Source organism: Onychomys torridus, chromosome 5 (assembly GCF_903995425.1).
Source record: "Onychomys torridus chromosome 5, mOncTor1.1, whole genome shotgun sequence".
Taxonomy (NCBI): Eukaryota; Metazoa; Chordata; class Mammalia; order Rodentia; family Cricetidae; genus Onychomys; species Onychomys torridus.
Genome location: NC_050447.1, coordinates 85243183 through 85269454, shown reverse-complemented (window position 1 = coordinate 85269454; position 26272 = coordinate 85243183). Strand labels below are relative to the sequence as shown.

At 40.3% G+C, this 26272-nt stretch overlaps 1 protein-coding gene across 2 annotated transcripts in view; it reads left to right on the top strand.

The window, feature by feature from the left end:
• Positions 1 to 26272, top strand: part of Odad2 (outer dynein arm docking complex subunit 2) — a 156602-nt gene that overhangs the window by 59347 nt on the left and 70983 nt on the right. For both annotated transcript variants that reach the window (XM_036188139.1, XM_036188140.1), the window contains 2 exons: positions 925 to 1079; positions 3700 to 3942. In XM_036188139.1, coding sequence (XP_036044032.1) covers positions 925 to 1079; positions 3700 to 3942 — 398 coding nt within the window. The remainder of the gene's footprint in view (positions 1 to 924; positions 1080 to 3699; positions 3943 to 26272) is intronic.

The following is a 26272-nucleotide window of genomic DNA, read 5'->3' as shown; positions in this document are numbered from 1 at the left end:
TGGAGGCAGACAGGAGTCCTTTCTGCTAGGGATTATGTTCACTTTCTAAGACTTCTGCAGTTAGCCCTAGCTTCATGGCTTCAAAAGACTTGTTTTCTGGAGTCTGGAAGTGTGTGTTCAAGGTGTCCACAAGATAGTTTCTTCAGAGACCTCAGTCTGTGGCTTGTAGTTGACTGTTTTGTTCTAGTGTCTTCGTGCCACGTCTGTCTGTGCTGTAACAGCTCTTAGAGAAAGATGTTCATCACACTGATTCCCTCTCCCCTGGATTTCCTTTTTAAAACTTGTCCCCACACACAGACATATTCTGAGAATATACTGGGAATTAGATCTTCACTTTATGGATTTTGAGGGAGTATAGTTGAACTCATAATGCACATGTACATGCATGTGTGTGTGTGTGTGTGTGTGTGTGTGTGTGAGTGAGAGAGAGAGAGAGAGAGAGAGAGAGAGAGAGAGAGAGAGAGAGAGAAGAGAGAGAGAAGAGAGAGGAGGAGAGAGAGAGGAGAGAGAGGAGAGAGAGAGGAGAGGGGAGGGGGAAGGGAGGGAAGGAGAGGAGAGGACAGGAGAGGACAGGAGAGGACAGGAGAGGAGAGACTCATCACTGAAACACAGTTGAAATCACAGGAGAAGGCTGATCCCAGGTAAAGCACTTATGACAATCAGGATTCTCTGGTCCAGTTGCCATTTGAGCTCCTGACCTTCCTCAGCTCTCTCCCACTATCTATCTGTCCCAGGCCTCCTGATTCTTTACTCTGGGATACAAGATCCTGGAAATCCCAGGGAGTTCCCTGCAACTCTGATGTACATTGTTATATAACAGAAGTAACTTGTATTGGAGAACTCCCATGGATGAACCTCCTTGGCCATCACTGGATTCTTGAGACGCCTTGATCTCTAACAACCTCTGGTTTGACTTTTGTGCAGTGTGCTGAAGATGAGGAAACCCGAGACCTGGTTAGGCTGCATGGAGGACTTAAACCCTTGGCCAGTCTACTCAATAATACAGACAATAAAGAACGATTAGCTGCTGTCACTGGGGCAATCTGGAAATGCTCCATCAGCAAAGAGAATGTGATTAAGTAAGTAAGGCATCTAATATTCTGTAATAAAATGTAATCAAGTGGCGCTTTAAGCTTGCTCTGTAATCAATAATATGCATCCTGGATTAAGGGGTAGAATGCAAAGATTATTATGAATAAAAGGCCCATCCTCATCCTACTACCTAGCAATTTTATGTGTATCAGGGGCTGGCATGCTATTTCTGTGTACGTGTGTCTTTGTGGATGTATGTGCATATGTGTGTGCAAGTGTATAAATACATCTGAGACTAGAAGAAGGTTTTGGGTATCTTTGTCTATCACCCTTACCTGTTCCTTTGAGAAGGGGCCTCTCCCTGAGTCTGGGGTTGGGTTTTTGGGTTTTGTTTTGTTTGTTTGTTTTTTCTCAGCTAGACTGGAAGCCAGCAATCCCTACTTGGAGCTATGACGGATGGTAGGCAGCACTCACTCAGCTTGTTAGTATGTGCTTGTATCCAAACTGTGGACTGTACAGCAAGCATTTCTAATTGTGGGAACATCTTCCCTCCATAGTTCCCATTTTTAAAAGAAAAATTGGTCAGCTGAATGGCAACTATCCACTCTTAGAGTAGCTGCTTTCAATTAGGGTTTCATTTTTTATTTTAATTATTTATAAGAGTTTGGGGTGTTGGGGATCAAACCCAAGGCCTTGTCCTTGGTAAGCAGGCATTCCACCATCAGGCCACATCCTTGGCCCTTATATTTCTATATTTTTTAAAACAAATTACAGAATACTTATACATTTTTATTTATTTTGATTTTTGAAATTTTCTCTATGTCCATTTAGAATTCACACTCCCTGTGAATATTCTGAGTAACCTTTTTTTCTCTTTGGTATTTTCTTTAAGAAATGTGCATGTCATAATAGAAAATCAGCTTGCTTGATAGTAGATCATCAAATTATTAGCAGACTAAAAATAACCCCCATTAATACAAACTCTTTTAATGACAACATTAAAATTCATCCATAACTTGGTACAGAAACACTGATGAAATTTATTAGAAAAAATAATGTTCTATATAGAAATCAGGAAATCAAATATATGCTTTTATACATGCTTCATTTGATTTAAGTATATACTGCAAAAGATCACAGTAAAATTATATGAAGATAGATGCTAAAACTTACTAGTAATTTATATTGAAGTGACCCAAGAAGACCAATTAAAATGTTTTATTTTATATTTTTACATGCATATAATGTTTAGATCAAATAACTCACCCCATTCTTACCCCTCTGATTCCTCCTTTCTGCTCCTCTTTCTCCCCTCTTCATGTGTTCTTTTTATTTTTTAATACCCACTGAATCCAGTTAGTGATGCCTGTGTGACATGGGTATAAGACCATCTACCGAGTATGAGTAGCTGCTCAGAGCCACATCCCTGAAGAGGACTGACTCTTCTCCTCCAGTAACCATCAATTTTAGCTCCTCGTATTGTGTTGGGACTTCATGAGCCCCTCCCCTGTCCATGAGGGTATTTTGGCTGCTTGATTGTATCCAATTCTTGTTCATGAAGTCCCAGGCCATGTGAGTTCATGTATACAACGGTCTTGTTATGTCCAACAAATACTGTTTCACAATGGACATCTAATCCTGGTTCTTATGATGTTTCTGGCCCCTCTTCTGTGATAATGCATGAGATTTAAGGGGAAATGATTTAGAGCTGAGTACTCCACAGTAATTTATTGTGTGCTCATTGACCTGTGGTGGGCCTCTGTATTAGTAAGCATGTACTGCAAAGAGAAGCTTCTGTGATGAGATTTGAGAGATGCACTGATCTATGGGTAGAAAGATTGGAACTTAGAGTACAGTTTAATACTATGTCCACTTAGCAGAGTACTACCCACTGGCTCTTCCCTAGGGCCTTTGACCTAGCCAGTCATGGAATTTGGATGCGTTCATCCCACCTTGACTTCCTCTTTAAAACCCTGTGGGCATCTTGTCTTGTTCCTGATCTTAGTGGAAGTGTTTTGAGCTTTTCTCTGTTTAGCATGCTGTTGGCTATCATTGTATATTGTTTGTATCATGTTTAGATACATCCTTTGTAGTCCTAGATCTTCCAGGACTTTTATCATGAAGGGATGTGGGCCTTTTCTGCATCTGATAAGATGATCACATGTTTCTGTTCTTGAGTCTGTGTAGTGGATTGCAATCACTGGTTTAGGTCAGAGCAGATCACGTTTACAATCTGAGTTGCAGTAGCTCTTTGCTCATTTTGAAATACAATGACACTATGTATATGTCAGAAAGGAAAATATATAATGTAGTTCATTTCTAATACGTGTTTAATATGGTTTGTTTATGTAAATCAATCTTTATGAGTGGAAAAAAAACTTAGAATGGATTCACAGATGCTAAGATTCAGATGTGACCCTAGTTGCTTCAGAGGCCATCCAGTGTCATGATCCAGAACATGGGTAGGTAGCAGGTGGCCAGCTAGTGGATAATGGAGGTTAAATGGGGTCTACTGTTTGTTGTATGGGTCAAATGAGCTGTGAAAATACAGTAATGTGAATACATGGCTAAACTAATAAAAACAATTATTTAGTATGACTGTTATTTTTCTGAGTATCTTTTCTGCCAACTTTGGACTATAAACAGACTTCTTTCTCTGAACTTAAGGTTTCGAGAATACAGAGCCATTGAGACACTGGTAGGACTTTTAACTGACCAGCCTGAAGAAGTCCTCGTGAATGTGGTTGGAGCCTTAGGAGAATGCTGTCAAGAACATGAAAACCGGGTCATCGTCCGGAGGTGTGGTGGCATCCAACCTCTTGTGAACCTCCTGGTTGGAATAAATCAAGCACTTCTCGTGAATGTCACAAAGGCTGTGGGTGCATGCGCAGTAGAACCAGAAAGCATGGTGTAAGTGACCCTGGAGACAGGGAGATTTTTAATTTCAAGTGTATTGGGAATGTTTGAATGGTCAGGGAAAGATCTGTGTTACCACTTAAAATTTATGTGCACATATGATGAACACTGTGTTACCACATGAATATTCATAACTTATCTAGCCAGAATATTACCTTAAAAGAGAAGTGGGGCTGAGCTGGGCACTGGAGGCAGGAAAAATTTTCAAAAGCCAATAATTTCCTGTGTGGAAAATATGCAATCAACAAAAAATTTCTCTGCCTTTTATAGAATGATGATCTTTCCATCTAATAGTCTGAGCAACATCTCATAGTATCATATTCCTTATTTCTAATCAATTCAGAAAACATGTTTGCATCACCTACAAAGTGGCAAAGGAAATAAGGATTTTAAGTGGTGACCTGAATACTTGAATAAATATTGTGTATTAAAGAAAGATAAGATTTAAATGTCAATGGAAACTATTTGGGGAAAACATTTGGTATTGAACATATATGGACTTTTTCTTTGTTGTTATAACTATAGTGCAATAGCAATTTACATGGTGTATGTGTTTTATTTAGTATTATATGAAATCTAGAGGTGATATGATGTATACAAGAGGGTGTGCACATTCAGATACTACACCACTGTATAAAAGGACTTGAGCATACTTGGATGTCTGTTGGAGATCCTGGAACCAAGCTACAGTAGATACCAGAGGACAGCTATATCTTTCTTTATATATACATATCTCTATCTACTAACCTACCTATATCCATCACTTATGTATGTATTTATGTATGCATCTACCTACCTGCCTATGAGAGAAAAGTGTATTTTAAGGGGTTGGTTCCTGTAATTGAGGAAGCTTAGTGAGTTCAAAATCCAATAGAAGTTGGCTTACAGACTGGAGATTCAGGCTGGCACTGTGTTGGCTGAATTCTTTCTGTCCAGACAAGGTCAGGTGATAACCACAGGTGTGTTGAGGGGTAATCTGCTGTTTTCAGGCTGTCACCTCAAGTATTAATCTCATGCAAAGTATCTTTCATAGAAATATGTTACATAAGGCTTGCTGAATACATGGGCACTGAGACCCAATCAACTTGACACATAAATTTTACTATTACAAGCTCATTTCTTGTCAGTTTGACACCAATATGCATGTCACGTCTGTAAGCCATATTTAAGCTGTAGGTAAAGAGAATAAGGAGGTTTTGCTTTTGTCCTTGGGCACCCATGAGCAACTGAAAATGTATCCATCATTTCTACAGAGTCCCTTGGTGGTTTTTTGTTTTTCTCCTTGATATCCCTGGACTTAATCACTATGTAAAGTGAACAATATTTAAATACAAGGATATAAAATTATCAAATATAATGTTATAAAATGAAAGGGACAAAGGAAGGGGAGGTAATATATAACCATCCATAAAACATTCATAACAAAATAAGGAAGAAATCTTCATGGCAGTTGTAGTCATCATTGTTACTAGTCACATGATCAATGTTACTATAGGCTTCCTCTGCTATTCTTAGCCAATACATTACTGGGGTCTGATTCTTTACCTATTCACTGACTCAAATTTCCACTCCTAAAGGGTCTTGAGCCTTAGTGGTTGCCTTAATTATTTTCTGTTGCCATAGTTAGACACCATGACCAAGGCAATGTATAGAGGAAATATACTGAGTCTTATAGTTTTAGAGGGTGAGTTCGTGACTATCATGACAGGGAGCATGGCAACAGGCAGGCAGGCATGGTACTAAGGCAATAGCTCAGAGTTTATACCCCTATCTGTCAGCATGAGGCAGAGACTGAGAGTTATTTGGGAATGGCATGGATTTTTGAAACCTCAAAGCCCACACCCTAGTGACTCCTCCCCTCCCCTCTCCTCCCCTCCCCTCTCCTCCCCTCCCCTCCCCTCCCTCTCCTCCCCTCCCCTCCCCTCTCCTCTCCTCCCCTCCCCTCCCCTCCCCTCCCTCTCCTCCCCTCCCCTCCCCTCCCCTCTCCTCCCCTCCCCTCCCCTCTCCTCCCCTCTCCTCCCCTCTCCTCCTCTCCTCTCCTCCTCTCCTCTCTCCTCCCCTCTCCTCCTCTCCTCTCCCCTCCCTTCCTGTCCTCTCCCCTCCCTTCCTGTCCTCTCCTCCCCTCCGCTCCCCTCCCCTCCGCTCCCCTCCCCCCCTCTCCTCCCTTCCCCTCTCCTCCCCTCTCCTCTTCTTCCAACAAGACCACACCTCCTAATCCTTTCCAAACAGTTCCACCAAATAGGCACCAAGCATTCAAATATATGAGCCTATATAGGCTATTTTCACCCAAACCAGCACAGTAGCTTTGGCTGGATTGAGTTGCTGCAGTTTTCCATTAGTTTTAACCACATATTATGGCAGTACTGAGCTGAGTCAGGGCATGCCCTGTATTTCAGACATATTATTCGTTCCCTCTCTAGCCTCTGCCAAATGGCTCCTTGGTGGTCAGTGTTACTCATGGTATGGTTGCTTCCTGCCTTACATCATCAGTAGATTGATTCAGAAGTCCTTTGGTGATAATTATTTCTTGGTGACTATGCAGGATTTTATTTACACAGATTAGAGCTTGTTCCAATGGGCCTTATCCTTGATGGTTCTAATAAGCCATTTCTGGTTCAGTACTTCCACTGTGCACCGTTAAAATTCTCTTGCTATATTAAGTAACTGTAGGTATTGACTTTTCAGTCAAATCCATTGAGGAAAAGGTCAGGGAAATTAGCTTCATTCTTTTCTTATTCTGATTTTTGAAGCCTCTAAGTTTGGAAGCATCAAAATGGAAATAAAAAAAGGCTCCCATGACCTTCTTGATTGAGTTCTGAAGAAAAGTAAGTAAAGTGAAACCTGAAGATGCTGAAATGTCAATAAATGTGACTGTGAGTCAATGTACAAAACTTTCTGTGGATCTTAAAGAAAGGGTTGACTTATAGTACGGGCTACACTAAAAACTACAAAAGAGTAAAACCTAAAAATAAAACAGATTTTCCCAAACAAAGAAATCACCAAAGCTACAAATCTGAAACCTTGAGACATATCTAGCAAAGGTTGTGAATTATTGACTTGAAGGTAACATACTACAGCTGCCATGTCTCTTCAGGCTCCTCTCCAAGTAAAGCCCGTGCTTGTCCAGGGCACAGACAGCATTAGTTTTTTATAGAATGCAGATTAGGGGAGTGAATAGCATCGGAAGAAGTGTGGAATTCCCTGCCAGGTACCCAGTTTGGTATTATAAAACATCAGGAGAGATGGAGTCATGAGAGTCATGTGGCGAATCATCTGCTGTTGTTCTCAGCAGTGTTTAGTGATTCCAAGGAGCCTTTGGATGGAAGGATGTAGAGACAGTGATTCCAACGAGCCTTTGGGAATGCTGGATGGAAAGAATGTGGAGACAGTGATTGTCACATTGCAGCAGAAGGAAGCTCTAACCAGGGCTTCTCAGCCTGTGGGTCTCAACCTCTTTAGGCATCAAGTGAACCTTTCACAGGGTCACATCAGGTATCCTGCATATTAGATATTTACATTATGATTCATAACAGTAGTGAAATTGCAGTTATGAAATAATAACTTTATGACTGGGGGTCACCGCCACATGAGAAGCTATATTAAAGGTGCACAGCAGTGGGAACATTGAGAACCACTGCTAAACTTTAGAGGCTTGGAGATCAGATCAACTGTTTGAATCTTCAGAACTGGGTAGAGTTGTGTTCCCTAGGCAAGCAGGAAGGGATAGTCTGTGGAGTTATGTGAAGGGACTGTCACAATGGCTAGTAGATAAATTCAGATAAATAACTTTTCTACAACCACAGAATTCAAGAAGTTTTGTAAGAAGAATTTAATAAGGCACCATAAACCATTTTAAGAAGCAGGTGGTTACAGAATAAAAAGAGGACGGAGCTGGGGAGATAGATGGCTTAGTGGGTGAAGCGTTGCCATAGAAGCGTGAACATCTGTGTTTACATCCCCAGCACATGCTAAAAGGCTAGGATTGGTGGTGTGTTCCTGTAATCTCAGCCCTGGGAGGTAGAGACAAGAGGGTGCTGGAGTCTCATTGGCCAGTCAGCCTAGCCAATCAGTGAGCTCATTTCAGGAAAGGACTTTGTATCAAAAAATAAGGTGGAGAATGGTAAAGGAAGATAACCAGCGTCCACCTCTGGCCTCTACATGTGCACACCACTGTGATACATGGGTGTGCGTGCTATGAGGATCCAAGTTCATTCCAGAACATACAATTCAAAGAGGCTTAGTACAGGGGCATGGGCTTGTAATCCCAGAGCTGGGGATGTGGAGACAGGTGAACCCTGGGCTCTCTGGCAGGCTAGCCTAGACTACTTGGTGAGATCCAAAACAAAAGCCTGTCTCAATAAAAGGTTGTCAGTATTGGAGGAACAATACCTAAAACGGTCTTTTCACCTCCACATTTATGAGCACATGTGAACATGCCCCATGTGTACACATAAAAAAGAACAAAAATAACCAGAAGTGGCATGGGAGACAGCTCAGTTGATAAAGTGCTTGCCCAGAAAGCCTGAGAATCTGAGCTGCAGGCCCAGAATCCACATAAAAAGCCAGGTGTGGTGGAACATACTTGAAACCTCAGCCACGGGGAAAGACAGGCAGATCCTGTCCATCCAGCAAGTACCTAGCAACGAAGAGGCCCCATCTCAATAAACAAAGTAGATGGAGTCCTGGAGAATAACATTTGAAGTTGACCTCTGACCTCCACACACACATGAACACCTGTAGGTGAGCATACTTATGACACACACAAAATAGAGAAAATTATTGAACCTAAACTCTTGCTTACGAAGAAAATGCAATAAATGTAACTGAGACTAGTCATGAATGTGGTATCTACAAAATAGAAGGAGGAACAAGCGTGGGAGCCAAATGCAAGGAGGTATAACACAGGACTGTGTTCAAGTTGGAACATGCTGGAACATGGTCTTGGGCTGGGAAGATGGCTCTATGGGTATATCCCTGGTGTGCAAGCAGGAGCATCTGAGTTCTGATCCTGGGAACCATGTAACACAAAGCTGAGCGAGGCACTGTGCCCCTGGATCCCCAGTGCTGAGAGGGCAGAGACAGGAGCTCCCAGGGGCTCACTGGCCAGCCCCAGTAGTCAATGATGAGCTTCCCTCTGGGCTTTACAGATGAACCTCTCCTTTCCTTAGGTCCCCATCAGGTTCTAAGCCCCCTGTGTTGTACTGTTTCTGGCTAATGCTGTTCCTCTCCTCTTGAGACCCACCGGGACCCTGAGGCTTTCTTCTGATAAATTGCACCTTCTGAAGGGAACTACTCACCGCCTTCCTTTCTGGATCCTACCTCCGCTGCTCTGTCATCACTCCTATTATTTTTATTCAATGACATTGACATGTAAATGAGCAGTTGTAATTCTGGTCTTTTAGTGCCGTGTTAAGTTTGGATTTTTTTTTTAAAGTCAGCTGAGACTCATTGAATGTTTCTAAGCTGAATAGAGACCAAACATCTTAGAGGATTACTGCCAGTCAGAAATAAGGACAACTTATTCTAAGTCTGTGAAATGCGAAGTAATGAGGAACAGAGAAGCCATAGGTTCAAGAGCTGTGAAATATGAGGAGACAACTGGATATGACTTGTAGTGAAGAGTGGAAGTTAAAGATAATAATCAGATGGTTCCACTCCTGGGTGCAGGAAATACAGCTAGGGAACCTGAACTTCACAGGGGGAAACTATGTTGACTATACATAGAAGCCTAATCCATCCCCAGGCTTAGGGTAGCCACTCGGCAGGCACATACAACCTAACACATGATGGTGAGTTCAGTGGCAATTCTGTAGACATCCAAGTTCCTGGGGCTCCAAGTGGCCAGGGCAGCTAGTCACCTGATGTTCACGTCTAAAGCTAAGGATTACAAGATGTGAGCTGGGTATGTAGGAGAGCCATGACTTAGTAACTGAATCATGGGTGTCACACAAAAGACTATAGGGAGCAAGAACAGTGAGAAGCAAAGCAAACCTGGCTTTGAAGGGAAAATATAGTGGACAAAAGGTGAGAAGGATAAACCAAGAGTGGTGACGGAAACTGGAAGAGGTATTGGGAAGATGGAAACAAAGGAAGAGCATGTAAAGGGAAGGAGTTGATCAGAAGTGTGTCTGAACTGCTTTTCTTGTGCGACTTTCTGCATATGCTCTGGTTTTCCCACAAGTGTTTTTATAAATACACTAAGGCAATTTTAGAAGACAGTATTTTAAGTTTGGTAAAAATCCAAACAATATTACTCTTGGCATCATATTTCACACATGGATATTATTGCTAGAATTTTTTTTTTTTGGTTTATTGCTGCTTTGAGCTATAAGTTGAATGTGAGGAAATGGTAAACATGTCTATTCTGTGTTGATTGCCCATAATTTATGGGTTAGGAACTCGTTCTGATGAACAGCAGCTGTATGTGTTAGTGATTCATGGCTGTGGCTTAAACTTGGGTCACATAACTGTCCAAACATGTACATGCTCAGCACAGTTTCACTGACTGGAACAGAGTCCATGAACAGCTCTCAGTGAGATAAGAGATCTTCATAATAACCATCCCCTTACTGATTCATGTGACTTCATGAAATTCTGATTATGGAAAACTCCATTGACTTATTTTCAGTACATCAGGAAGCTGTTGTGATGATAAACATGTAAGTTGCTTCATATTGATTAGAAGTCTCCTTGAGATATGTAAAATAATACAGTAGGTATTAAGTCTTTGAATAAATAGATTTGTTTATGCTGAATTTTCCGTTTTTTTTTTGTTGTTGTTGTTGTTGTTGTTGTTGTTTTTCGAGACAGGGTTTCTCTGTGTAGTTTTGTGCCTTTCCTGGAACTCACTTGGTAGCCCAGGCTGGCCTCAAACTCACAGAGATCCACCTGGCTCTGCCTCCCGAGTGCTGGGATTAAAGGCATGTGGCACCACCGCCCAGCTGAATTTTCTATTCTTATTTACTTTTATCTTTCTTTTTGTGCATATGATGTGTGTACAAATATCAGTGTGAGCATACAATAGTATGCACATGGAAGCCAAAAGACAGCTTTAGCACATTTGACACATCCTCAGCTGTCAGTCATTTTTTCAGAGAGGATCTCTCATTGGCCTGGAAATTGACATGTAGAGTAGCCTAGCTGGACAGAAAGCCTCATGGATATAATTGTTTGTCCCCACAGCATTGTAACTATAAGCACACACCGCCACACCTAACTTTTGTTTTCTTGACATGGGCTCTGGGGATCAAACTCAGGTCCTCCTTCTTGCAAGGGAAACACTTTTATGACAGTCTTAGTTACTTAGATATCATGACCAAGGCTACTTATAAAAGAAAACATTTCTTAGGACTCATGGTTCCACCATGATCATTACAGTAGAGAGCACAGCAGCAGGCAGGCAGGCAGGCAGGCAGGCAGGCAGGCATGGTGTTGGAGCAGTAGCTGAGAGCTTACATCCTGATCCACAGGCAAGGAGGTCAAGAAAGCTAACTAGGAACAGCTCCAGTCTTTTGAAACCTCAAAATCTGCCACTCAGTGACACCTCCTTCAACAAGGCCACACCTCCTCATCCTTCTCAAACAGTTCCACCAACTGGGAACCAAATATTCAAACATATGAGCCTATAGGGGCCATTCTTGTTCAAACCACCACACTGATGGAACCATTTCCCTAGCCTTTGATGGCTTCTTAATGAACTAATAAAAGATGAACTTTTGTGACATGTGTACAAGGATGTAAGTGTCTAAATATTAGCGTTTTAAGGTCTATGTTTCAGAGCTGCTGTGGCTTAGGTCTTCTCATTATTTTGTATGCATTTGATCTCTACACCTGAAACTGAAGATGGCTTAGCAAGCTCTGTTAGCTGTGTGTTCCTGTCTGTTTTCTTACATAACTTGTAGTTTTGGCTTCTTAAAGGCAGAGCTCTATTACTTGGTTCGTAAATTTTTCTAATTGTTACAAGTTGTGACTTTTAATATTCCAGTTGCTGTTCTCGCTCATGTTCAATGCATTTGGGGTTGTTTTCTGCTTTTCATGATATCAAGATGTTATCCCTGCTCTCCTAATTGCTTGTTTGCCTGTTACATCTTAGACTTGCCTTTTTCTTAATACATTTTATTGGTCTTTTGTATAGAGTATATATAGAGATCTTGTTTGGTGAGTTGAACTAAATAAACATTTAGTTTAGTAAGTGAATTAAGCCATTCACAAATGTTTATCGATGTGACTAAAATGTCTGGGCTGAATAAATGTCATACTTGTAAATTGTATTCTGTAGAATTTGCTATGGTTCTTTATCAGGTTTACAGTCTTTGCCTTTTTGTTGTTATTTAGGATGGTTTATGTTTTTGTCCTAATGGTTAATATTATACCTACAAATTTTTATGATGCTCTTATTCTGTGTAAATGGCATTTTTGCTCTCTGTCATTTTTTTCTTTCTCACTAGCCTTTGAGCTCACTGTTTTTCTAGACTGGCTGGTCATGGAATCTACCTGTCTTCACTCCCCATGTGTGGGGTTACAGACATGCACCACCTATGTCTGACTTTTATGGAATCTGGGGGATCTGAATTCAGGTCCTCATGCTTGTGTGGTAAACATTTTAGCAACTGAGCCATCTCCTCTGGCCCTACTGGCTCTTTTTATTCACAGCTCTCATCTAAATAGTAATCACTAGGCTTACTCTACTTTTCTTTTCTTTCTCCCATGATTTAATCATATGACACTTAAAAGCTTACTATTCAGACATTATTATTCCAACCTGGGCCCCACAATCTTAGGCCAATGATTACTTGTGTGTGCATATACTATACGGTAATAAATCTATGCACACAATACATACTGATCATTGAGTTCTTGCTGAAATTCTGCTCATTTTTTAATTATTTAGTGCCTTCCAGTAGAGTCATGAAAGATGGCTACTGGTGGCTTAGGGTACAGAAGTTACTATGGGTTAGCACTGGATTTTAATACATGCTTAGATGGTAGCCTGATTAGCTGTAATGTCTTTGGCTCCCACTTTCTTTCCCTAAATTTAATTATGCTGCCTGCCCCTTATTTCCAGAAGCCCGGGACACCTGTTGCTGGATAGTATCCCCTAGGCATGGCATGGAAAATGAGCTCACAACATCTCAGCAATATAGTTGCCTGAACAAGACTAGCCTTATGATAACACCAGGTCACATGCTGACCTGGACATGGTCACACCCTTAGATGAAAAGTTACAGGAGGTCATGGCTACTGACAGAAGGAGAATTAGTTTCTTCTAGGAAATAAGCTCCCACACAGAATATCCAATCCCAAGCAGTCAACCTTTGACACATGTGCATATGAACAATGATAAATGGACTCACTATGTCATATATACATTAATGCATATATATGTAACAATAATAAATAAAGAATTTGAGAGGAGAAACTTAGGAGTAGTTTGGAAGAAGGAAGAGGGAGGAGTGAAATAGAGCGTTGATGGATGATGTTCTCAAGAAAAATACCGAGACACCTTTGTTATGTATGATTAAATACAATTTTTAATAATTTGTCTAAATTATTCTAGCCAGGCAGTGGTGGTGCACACCTTTAATCCCAGCACTTGGGAGGCAGAGCCAGGTGGATCTCTGTGAGTTTGAGGCCAGCTTGGTGTACCGAGGGAGATCCAGGACAGGCACCAAAACTACACAGAGAAATCCTGTCTCTGGTGTGAGTGTTGGTTGGCCTGAAATTCAGCTCCTATAGAAAAGGCAAAATAGAGGATCTCTTTTTTTTTCTTTTAATACAGAACCAACTTTCAAATACACAAATTGTCAGGAACCCCACCCCCCCAGCCCCAGCCAAGAAACTTCAATAGAGAAAGGGTTTTGCTTTTCTTTTTTTTTTTTCCTTTCTAGAAGAAAAGGAGATTATAAACTTACATCTTCATCATCTTTTCAGTCCCTAATGTTTCATACAAAATGCCTGGCATCCATGATCCACAATGTGCTGAAATCCTGATGTTCTGAATTTCCTGTTGTATCAAAATAAACTCACATTTAAAGGTCAGTTCTCGAGCCTAAGTATGCGCTGTAAAAGAGTTAACAGTCATGTTCTTTAGCAGGGATCAGGGTGAAGTCTGTCATACACAGGATTCTAAGAAAATTTGCCCAGCATTTACCTTACTGGCACACAAATTTCCCACAGTATATCCCATGTTTTCCTCCCACACATAGTAAAATACACATTTGTTGAGCCGACTGTCACAGGGCCCAGCATCATGTGCCCAGGCAGTGAAAGCCTCTTTATACAGCACACACAAGGATAGAATTAAAACCACCATGGGATGGAGAACTCTAAATTTCCTATGTTTTGTGGTTCAAATATAATTATGCTGCATTTATACTGCTTTAAAAGATTTTTTTGCATTTGGTTTATTTGTTCTTTTTAAAGGAAAAAAGTCCAGCTATGCTCATGTGTACACAGAAGAGACTTAATCCCTCTGTGGCTTCTCAGATATGCTTGTTGCTGTAAAACCAAGGTCTGTGAGCTTTTAGGGTTTACAAAACATGAAGTCTATGGCTTCCTTACTTTTAATCTTTTTTTTAATGTAACCACAGATGGACATTTCTTAGTTTTAAAGAATAAGTAACATGACAAACTACATCAATTATCCTTCAATCACAGAGTAATCACAAATAAAGGTAATGTACAAAACAAAGGATAAGAAATCAAGGTGATTATATATTATGTTCAAAGAATTCATTGAACACATGCCTGTCTCCTGAATTAATCCCAAGAAAATGCCAAACACTGAAAAAAAGAAGGAAATTGAATCAGGACATTCCGACGGCATTTGATAAAGAGATAGATACACAGAGGAAAAACAAAATGAAATGATGATAGAAATGAAAGTTTCATCAAGTGTGGGTGGCTTTCCCCCTTCTTTTCCAGGGTACTCTTGAGGAGAGAGGAATAAGAAATATTAGGTAGAACGAGAGAACTAGCTGGTGAAAGGAAAGACAGAAACATTGGATAGCTTTGGGAGGACCTGAGTCAATACCCAATGGCCCCATTGGTCTCTTCAAAAGGGCTTTTGATACCAATGCAAAGGGGGTGGGACAAAAGATCTGCTCCTTGCTAGGTCAAAGCATACTGCACAGCCAAGATCAGACCCTTCTAAACACCACCCACATGATCAAGCCATCATTTTATGCAGCCCTGCTGGGTAAAGCAAGCTCAGCTCTCACTAGGAAACCTCCATGATCCCCTACAATTAAGTCAAATACAGATTCAGTGGAAAGCATGAGAAATAGAGTAGATCATATAGAAGACAAAAGTTGAAGGCATGAAGACAAGGCAGAGTAATCTCAACATTTTTCTTTATTTTGCATTTTCTTCCCTTTTCATTTCCATACTTTTAAAGGCATGTAGATTAAAGTTAAATACAAAAATATAAGTCATTAAGTAAATCATTGACTCTTGCATTTTTTCTTTTATTTTAGTGTATGGTATATTGCCTGAATTCATGTCTGTGCACCACTTGTGAGCCTGATGCATAAAGAGGATATCAAATCCCCTAGAACTGTGGTTATAGACAGTTGTAACCTGCTATGTGGGTGCTGGGAATTGAACCCAGGTCCTTTGGAAGAACAGCCAGTCTCTTAACCACTGAGCAACTTCTCCATCCCAAATTTCATTTTCTTTAAAAAAAAGTTATTTTATTTGTTTTTAATTTGTGTGTGTGTGTGTGTGTGTGTGTGTGTGTGTGTGTATGTTTGTGTCTGTGTCTCTGTGTGTGTTTGTGTGTGTGTGAGCATGCACGCACATGTCTATAGAAGCCAGAAGTGGAGTTCAGATTCCCATGGACCTGGAGTCACAGACAGTTGTGAGCCACCAGATGTGGGTGTTGGGAATTGAACTCTGGTCCTCTAGAAGAGAAGCAATCATTCTCAACTGCTGAATCATTTCTAATGCCCCTCAAATTTCCTTCTCAAACAAGTGCTAGGCATTTTTGGCTTGAGAACTGAGAGCGTGTTACTTTTCCACATAACATGCAATCAGTTGTGTTAATGTGTGTAGGTCAGTGGCTGCATAAGTGGATGACTCTCTCCTCTTCCTTAGGTGAAAGAACACGTGAAATGAAAGCAGTATATGTGTGTGTGTGTGTGTGTGTGTGTGTGTGTGTGTGTGTGTATAATGTATGACTGTTCTGCATGTATACCTGCATGCCAGAGATGGCATCAGATCCTATTATAGATGGTTGTGAGCCTCTGTGTGATTGCTGGGAATTGAACTTAGGATCTCTGGAAGAACAGCCAGTGCTCTTAACTGCCGAACTATCTCTCCAGCCCAGCAGTAAGTTCATAAGCTGTGAAGTATGATACATACAAAGAGAAGTGCACCAGGCAGGTGAACACATTAGTAAATTATTGGGAAGCGAAGCAAACAGTTAGAACACTGTTGTTATCCTCCACTGACTATCACAGCCTGCCCCAGGAACTAGCCAGACCCCCATCTGCCGTCCCCTCCTTTCTTGCCCTTTTGGCTGTTTGTGTCTTGCTGTCTTCATGAAAACAGCTCTATAGACTGACATTGTTTCTGTTCCAAGCACATGTGAGAGGAAGCTTATGGTATGTGCTGGTTTTGTCTGGTTTTTCTTATTCCAAAGTGATAGGTTGTTTTATGCTAAATTATTCATTTTGATGAGTTTTAACAGCTGTGCATATACGTACACCAAGCCCCCAGACAAAAGTAGGTCCAGAATAAGGCCTTCACCCCCAAAGGCTTACTGCTGATGTTTTTAAATTAGTTGTTACATGGACCTAATAAGCCCCTGTTTGACTTCTGGCTGAGTTTGTACATTCACAGTGTGGCGTTCTGTTGTGGAATAGACATTTAATTGTTAGAAAATGGTTGTGGAATTTTACACTCCCACAGTGTCAAGCACTTAGTATTTTCAGGTTTCTTTTAAATTTGTCTAATAGGATAAAAATGGTATGCTATTTGTAGAGTTCATTATATTTTCTGATAATGATATCGATCAATTGAGTAACTTTCTTGTTATCCACATTTAAATACTTTTTGTGGTTTTTTATGTTAATTTGAGCAAGTCCTTTATGTATTCTGGATACAAATCTATCACTGCATGTATGTGTCATTCAGCACTCAGACTGCCTTTTAAATAGAAATCTGTAATTTAATGCAGTTGAATTTATCTTTTTTTTAATTTTATGGCTACTGGGCTTTATAATTTAAAAATGAGCTAGTTTGTTGTTGTTGTTGTTGTTGTTGTTTTTAAAGTGGAAAATGCCAAGTTTACTTTTTCATACAACATCCAGTTGTCCCAGTATCATTTGTTGAAATTGACTTTGTTGTCTTGGTTGTGATGTAACTGGTTAGGAATAAAAGTCTCAAGAAGTTGTACCCTAATTTTCTTGCATTCAGTTGGCTGGTATTTTATGATTTCCTCACTTAGGTTCTATTTTCTTGGGATGTTTCTGTCAGGTTTTAGACCTTATGATACTTAAACAAATAGAGAAACAATATTCCCCTTTCCCCACTGACTTCGGTGTGTGTGTGTGTGTGTGTGTGTGTGTGTGTGTGTGTGTGTGTGTGTGTGTCTCACTGTTTTGACAACTACAGCTTTATAATAAATAGTATTGGTCTTTCAACTTTTTTGAGACAATTTGGGCTGTGCTTTGGATTTCTAGATAAAACTTTGAATCACTTTATCTAAATTTTATAAAGTTGTACAATTTGAATAACTATGGTTAGGAATATCAATTAATTTGGGGAAACGCATTTTTTGTTTAAATTTTTGAAACCAGAACATGTTATGACTTGTAGCTGAAATCCTCAAGATGAACTGGATGCAGCAGCAGCCTCCCTTGTGGGTTTGGCTGTTGATCTTTGGGAGAAGCCATGTCTGAGTCTGTGCTAGACCACATTTAGGTGTCCCATTTGCCCGGCACTGTTTGGTCTCCTAGCCTTGGCCCTCAGTCAGGCTTTCTCTTATGCTTGGTAAGGCCACTGCTTTTGCCACAGGTCAACTCCTGAAAGTGATGACCTCAGAGCCATAGCTGGGGCACAACATGTGTCTCCCATTGTGAGTGTTTCAAATGATTAGGTTCCTGTCGTCATCTTTTGCTGCCCAGGGCTAAAGAGTTCAGAACTAAAGGCACTTCCACTACCACATTGAGATTCTGAATGTGGTGTAGAGTATCTTCATTCATCTAGATGTTTAATTTATCATTGCAATATTTTATAGCCATTAATGTAGAAAATATGTTTTTAATACTTTTCTAAGTATCTGTTTATTTTAGTATGAGTAGTAATTATTTTAATTTTTTTCCAGTAGTTGTAAGCTATTGTGTGTGCATTCAAATATCTTAGCATATCTTCATGTGTTTCAGGAAGATTGCTTACTATTGTTTCTGGTCATTTTTGGTAGATACCACAATTGTCTTCATATTAAATCATGTTATCTGCAAATAATGACAGTTTCCTTCCTACCCCTCACCAGTCTGCATGCCTTTCTTAACCTCACCAACACATTTGCCTTTAATTAATTAATTTTTTTTTTGTCTTATCAAATAGTCAGTTTTCTAGGAAGTGAGGGCAGGCCTTTCTCAGCTGTTACTGAACTTGGAGAAAACATGAAATTTTTTTACAATTTGTGTTTTGTAGCTTTCCTTTATAATACTCAAATTTCCATATCTTCCTATTGTCAGTTTTTCTTTGTAAATCACAAATAGATTTTCAATTCAGCAAAATAGCTTTTCTGCCTTTACTGAGACAATCAGATCATTTTTATTTTGCTATTAATTGATTAATTTTGGAAAGCTGAGCCAATCTTTTCTTTAGAGACAATCATGCTGTCTTAGTTACTTCTCTAGTGTCATGATAAAAGACCACAATGAAATGCACCTTGGGAAATGGTTTATTCTATCCAGGGAAATTAAGGCAGGAACTCAAAAAAGGATTTGAGTCCATGGAGGATTGTTGCTTACTGGCTTATTCCTCATGGCTTACTCAACCTGATTTCCTATAGTACCTGGCCCACTAGCCCACTAGCCCAGGGATAACCCCACCTACAATGGGATGGGCCCTCCCATATCAATAACTATAAAACAGGTGCTCTAGAGGCTTGACTACCACCTTATGGAGGCATTTTCTCAGTTGAGATCCTCTTATCTCAAATGACTCTAGCTTGTGTGAAGTTGACAAAAATTCAGCGTGCACACTGACCACATAGGGTAGTATCCTTTTCACTTTATCTTGCATCCGATTTGATGGTATTTTGTATTTTGTATTTACACACAGGTGCCTTGTTTCGTTTTATTTTCTTATAATATTTTTGTCAAGTTTTTGTTTCAGCATTATGTAGACTTTATAGAAAACATTGAGAAAATGATTTTTTATTCCCTGATAGAATTTGTGTACAATTATTTACTACGTAAATATTTTATATAATTGACTAGTAAAACCATCTGGACTTGAGTCTTCTTTATTGAATGAGCTTGGGTGTTTGATTTTTGTAAATTATGAATGTACTATATGTGGTATAATTTAGATTTTCTACTTTCCCTTGAGTCAGTTTTGGTAACTTCTGTTTCTAAAGAAATATGTTAATCCTATTTGTTTAATTTAGTAGCATAAATTGCTCACATCACCTTCCCTCCCCTTACCTTATGTGGAAGGCTCATGATCCACTGAACTTTTTCTTTGGGTTTTAAGAATTTCAGTTACAACCTATTTTGATGACACTCCCCTCACTTTCATCTCTGGGATCTTTTCTCTTTCCATATAAACACACTGGACTCCAGTGGCTAAACCAGTAAACAGATGACCCCCCTTTATTCAGTTATCGACCATCAGTGATAACTCCCCAGGACAGTGGGGCTTCATGGGTACCTCTTCTACTCATGATGAAAAGTTGGATCCTAAATCTTATGCAGGTATGTACAGCTGCTTTATGTCCTTGATTGCAACAGCTGTGTCATATCTGGATGAGAATGACTCATGACACTTCTCCCCACCCTCTGGCTTTTAAGTTGTTCCTATCCCTTCTTCTGTGTGTTCCCTGAGTCTAATGTATATGTGTACACATGTGCGTGGGTGTGTCTGTTTACACTCAGCACTTTGGACAGACAGGAGTGTCTTCATTATCTGTCATCCTCTGGTGGGGGGGAGGCTTTCCTGCTCCAGGCTGTGTGAGTCTATGAGTATAAATATTTAGAAGACTGTTTAACAAGATGTCCATTGAGAGAAACAATAGTATGTTTTCCCTTGAACCCATGACCTCCCCATCAATAAGCTTTCAACTAGGCTTGTGCTATCAAATGTGTGTTCTGTCTGGTGGAACAGGTCATAAATCACCAAGTGGTTGGTTATACACCAAATAGCTATACCACTATGGCACCAGTGGGCATATCTATCCTGGAAAGGACACAGTTTTAAAAATAAACCGTGAATTCTATGTGATTGCTATGTTTTTATGTTCTTTTACCAAACAAAGACAAACATGTGACAGAATCACATGGTGCCAAACACAACCTAAGATGTTTGTTCTCTGGTCCTTTACAGAATAAATTTGGCAGCACTTATCCTGCTCCTGTAGTTTAATGGTATCCATCTTTGACTTTGTCAATTGTTTTATGTTTTTGTCCATTCTTCATTAATTTTTACTATTTATTGAATTTAGTTTGTGTTTCATTTTTGCTGCCCTTTCTGGCTCTTAGGTAAAAGCTACATTGTCACATCAATTCTTTTCTTCCATAATTGTTTCAAGTTTTGAATTTTCCTCTAAGTGCCTCATTTGAAAGTTCAAATTCTGTTTTAATTTTTGTCTAATTGAAAATATTTATCATTATTCTCTATGTAAAATCCTTAAGGTTTAAGAAACTATATGGACATATAATGATTGTAAATCTTTATGGGGTATAGTATGATGATCTAACAATGTACAGTGATGAAGTCAGGATAATTATTTTTAATTGTTTTTTTAGGTTTGTTTTATTTTTTGTGTATGAAGGTTTTGCCTAGATGTATATCTGTGCACCACATGGGTGCCTGGTGCATGTGGGGCTCAGAAGAGAGTGTTAGATCCCTTGAAACTGGAGTTACAAATGGTACTGAGCTGCTATGTGGGTGCTGGGAATCAAAACCAGGTCCTCTCTCTGCAAGAGGAACAAGTGCTCTTAATCATAGATTCATCAGTGGATGGAGACTACACTAGTTTCGGATTTAACCACTCTACACAGTGCTAGAACACACAGCTCGGCACATATCTCTTTGACTTCTTTGATACCTCCATTTGGTTATTTTTTGCCTATAGAAGTTAACAACTGGTGCTTAATTTCTAAAATTTTCAGTGTTTTCCATATGCCATGTTGTTATCAATTTCTGCTTAAAACAATAAGGACAGAAAATACTGATTTCAGTTTTTTTTCTTTTTTAGCTATATTTTCCAGGCCTAATTTTGTAAATATTCACTGACACTGTGGAAACTATATATTCTGCTGTCATTTTACATATCATTTATGAATGCTGGTTATGGTTGGGATGTAGCTGAGTGACAGAGCACTCGCCTTGCACATGCAGGACCCTGGGGTCTTAAATAAAACAACAAAAATAAATGCCAAGGCAACCAGATAAATGTATGGTTCACTCTATATTGTTTACAATTTTTCTTGTGCTGGGTGGTGGTGGCACATGCCTTTAATCTCAGCATTTGGGAGGCAGAGGCAGCCTGGTCTACAGAGTGAGTTCCAGGACAGCCAGAGTTAACACAGAGAAACGCTGTCTCAAAAACAAAAACAGGTTTTTAATTTTTTTTTTTTTACAAACTCCTGAAAAAGAATTTGTACCTTTTTTTTAAAAAAAAAATCACAGTTATAGATTGTGATTTTTTCTTTGTAGTTTTTTTCTCCGTTTGCAATTCTTTTCCACGTCCACTAAGAAGCCTCCTCTCTTATCCTCTGCTCCTTCTCCACACTTCCAGATCTTCCTTCCATCTTTGTGGTCCTCTCCCTTTGCAGATGTTCTACTCACCCTGCTGGGGCGCTGACTCATCCTTAAGTTATTCAGGTCTTTGTTGTCGTGACAACATTCCTGAGAAAAATAATTTGAAAGTGGAAAAGTTCGTTTTGGCTAGTTCCGGGTTCTGGAGCTGTCTCCACTGATTTTGAAGTTATTGTGAAATACATCAGCACAGCACAGGGAGTACAGTGGAGCAAAGCTACTTCACTGTGCCAGGAGATATCAAGGAAGGGAGGGGGAGACAGAGGAAGGGAGAAGAGAGGGTCCTAGGGACAAGGTGTACCCTTCAAGGATGCGTCCCTTATCGTTTAGTTTTTCCAAATAGGCCCGTTCCTACTTTCTGCTACCCCCTAATAACACTGCCAAATTACCAACCTGTCAACTGACTAATACATCAGTTAGGTCAGAGATCTCATGAACTGATCACTTTCCCAAACCCCCACCTCTGACCGTTCAGCGGACCAAGCCTTTGGGAGACATTTCACATTCGAACCATGAGCACCTGATGAATTGTCCAGGTGCGAGATGTCTTTCTAGCCTCCTGTTCAGCCATGGGTACCTTGTTCTGCTCAGCCACTGATGTCCCAGGCCAGGCTGCTCCACTGTGTCCTAACTCTACACAGTTTCCAGGCTATCATCACATCTCTGTACGTTCTCAGTAACATCTCCTCTGCTACTCAAGAGTTACTTCCCCACTGTCTTACTTCCAAAGATTGCTTTAATCACACTGTCTAGAATCTGAAACTTCATGACTATTTCCTCCTACCCCCAAGAGATTCCCACAGCATCACTGTCAGTCTAACCCTGTGCTATGCTGAGGGTACATTGTCCTCTACTCTAGATAACTGCTTGCTTCGCCTCACATTGTGGCTGTGGGACTTGGGCAAGGGTGAGGATTTTTACTGTCACTTTTGGAGGATTTTTTTTATTGGATATAGAAGTCTAACTTGATAATTTTCTTCCCATACGTCATAAATGTCCTGGTGTCGTCTTCTTGCCCTTTTTCTGCTGAAGGTCAGCTTTTGTGTGTATCATAGTTCTTTATCCCTAATGTCCTCAGACTAATGTTTGTGTCCCTCCAAAATTTACAGAGGTATGAATAATCAATAGGTAAGCCAAATACATACACACACACACACACACACACACACACACACACACACACACACACATTCCTCTGCCAGGACTGTGGGGGGTTTAATTGTACATGTAGGAATTCCATAACCTCCTGAATATGTATCCCTTATCCTTGTTGACCAGGCATTTATGTAATTAAACTCTGCATTACACACATACCCATGTGTAAGGAATAAATGAGAATTCCAGGTTAATAAAACACTGTTATAAATAAAGAATTCATGTGATGGGGTTAAAGCAATCTGGCCACGGCAAGAAAGGGTGTTGTGAACTTACAGACCATGAAAGGGATCCCCACTGAACATCAAAGAGAATAAGTAGACAAAAAGTGAGGGAGGGAAACAGACAGGAGTCAAATGCCCAGGGAGTGGCACAATGTATAAATAAATAAATATATACATACATATATATATACACATATATATGTATATATATATATAACTTATACAGCTGAAACTGTCTGTATAACTCGCTATTAAATTTTAGGATAAAATCAATAATTTTTTTTCAGGAGGGGAAATAGCTGCTTAAAGAAAATTCAAGTAATTGCAGATTATGGGTAGAGGAAGGCATTTAAAAAAAGGCAAATAAATATGTTGTTATTTGGAGGCATGGCAGTCTATTCTGAAGACATGCTAAAGATTAAAATCACAAAGTAAATAAGTGATAGGCTTAATAACATGAAATGTCAGTAATAAAGAATTGAGAAGGGAGAGAACATGTCAGCTTGCAGCAGTCGTAACTGGCACTGAACGTCGATTCTGGGGAATTTGGGCAGCTGCAGTTGATGAGGGGAAACTAGGGAATGTCAGCCACTCAGGCTGAGAAACCGGGAAAAGCCTCTATTTCACAATTTCCAATAAAAGAATTCTGGTAGATGAGAATTACAAAAAGGCCAGTGTTACACAGTACAGAAGGGCTATCGGGACAGCATCTGTCAGGGGTTTTCTGGGTGGAAAGAGAACTGTCTTTACTGCACAGAGCTCTGAGGAGGGTCGCCAGCATGACTAAATGATAAGCTTGGCTTTGGAGGCTGGATGATGAGGCACCGTGATATTTTTACAAAACATGCAACATTATGATTTCAAAATACATTGGTTTCTCCAGAAAGAACCAATAGCCTTGCCCGTGCCGCATGATACAAAACCATTGTTTATATCTGTGGCCTCAGTGGGCACGGAAGCCAGCCAGACATCTTCCAGTCCTGGTAACATTAAGACAACACAGAAGGCCAGCTGCATCTTTTTCTAATTTTGGCATTTTGTTTGTCCATTGGGGGGGTGTGCTGGGGGTGAATTGAGAAGGGTCTCATGTACTTCAGGCTGGCCTCAGATGCTCTATGTAACTGAAGATGCTCTGGAACAGCTGAGCCTCTTGCCTTCCTCTCTCAAGTCCTGGAGCTGCAGGTGTGTACCACCAAACCCAGTATTGCTATAAATTTTGAAAAAGCCGGAAACTGAACATCTAGTTATCTGCCTAGGGCTGTTATTCTGCCAGCAGTTTGAGTTCCATGGTAAAGCAGAAGATCTTGAAAACGCACAAGTCAGTTTTGTTTTTATGCTGTCAATTGACGAAGATAAAATCCCCTTGATAGAAAGATGAGGACTGAGGAGAGCTAGTACCACTGAAGGGAACTCAAAGCAAGTTGGCAGTCGAATTTAAGAGCTACAAAAAGGGGGTAAGTGCCTGGAAAGTGGGTAGTCACTGAAATTGATGTCGCCTGCGAGGCCATCATCGCTCCATGAGAAGCAGGAGACTCGCAAGGAAACTGCGCCTACCTATGTGCTCTGTCTAGAGACAATTTCCAATGAAAACATTGCTGGTTAGAATGGAACCACATGCCTTGTGAGTGTGAGGTTTTTGAAGGAATGCACTAGTGTTGGGAGAGACTTTTCTGGTTTCCTGAAAAAAGAAATAAGCCAAGACTGTCTTGTTTCAGATCTGCTTAACCAGGATCCTCAGGCTGTGGTCACAGGCCTGTGCATGGCAAGCCATATAGAATGCCTCTGTCAGGGAGGTCACCTGGTGCTTGAGGAGAGAACACATGACTAGGGCACCAGCAAAGGAGGGCGAGTCTTCCAAAAGCTTAACAGAAGTCAGAGACCTGTAAAAGGAGATTTGTTTGTTTGTTTGTTTGTTTGTATTGTTTTACTTTCCTATGTTTGTGTTGAGGACAGGGTCCCCTATGTAACCCAAACTAGCCTGGAACTTCAGATCCTTCTACTTTAGCCTTCCGAGTCAGATTTTCCTATAGGCCTTGGATATCAGCTCCCACTGGCATTGTTAGTGGAGAGCAGCTTTTCTGTGGAAGCTGTGGCCGTGACACAGGATGTCTCTGGTCACTAGGTCCATATGCACGCACTTGTAACAGCAGTGGTCCTAGTCCTTCACCAGACTGTTCTTCTCTGAAGGACAACTAACCTGCAGCCAGTCCCGCTTATCTGGTGAATTCCTATACTCTATTTATAAATAAAGGTTACAGGAGCTGGAGAGATAGTTTGGTGGTTAAGAGGATACGCTGCTCTTGGAGAGGACCTAAACTCAGTTCCCAGCACTCACAGTGGTTCAACCACCTTGTAGCTCTAGCTCTACATGGACACATGCACTCAATGTGCCTACCCCCCAACATTAGAAATAAAATAAAAGGCTTTAAAAATTATAAATAGCCTTTCATTTTTATACTGGGGTTTGGACACAGGAGAACACTGAAAATTTCTGAGCTGTCCAGAGCCTGTTTCTAGCTAAGGCCAGGAAAGGTGGGCCTCTGCCATTTTAAAAAAATTGTTAATATTATATGGGGTCTCACAGTCCTCCTGCCTCAGCCTCCCCAGTGCTAGTGATGACAGGTGTGTCTCACGATGCCCAACTCCAACCTGCCCTTTTGCTTCAGCTCTTATCCTGTAAAGGAATGTTCTTTTGACTTCTATTTATGCCATGCTTGCGCATCTTTGTGCTTGGGCTTGGTGATGACATTGTCATGAAATTCCCCTAAGAAGAGTCCTGAAGTACTATTCAGAATCTATAAGCACCAGGAAGCTGTAATGGGGCTTTCAAACATTTATGTTTGGTGACTTTGGAATGTGCGTTACAATACTCTACAATGTCTATCCAGTAAGGTGTCATTTTGAAAGCATCCATAGAACAGGGAATATCTGATCAATTAGTAGAAATGCTC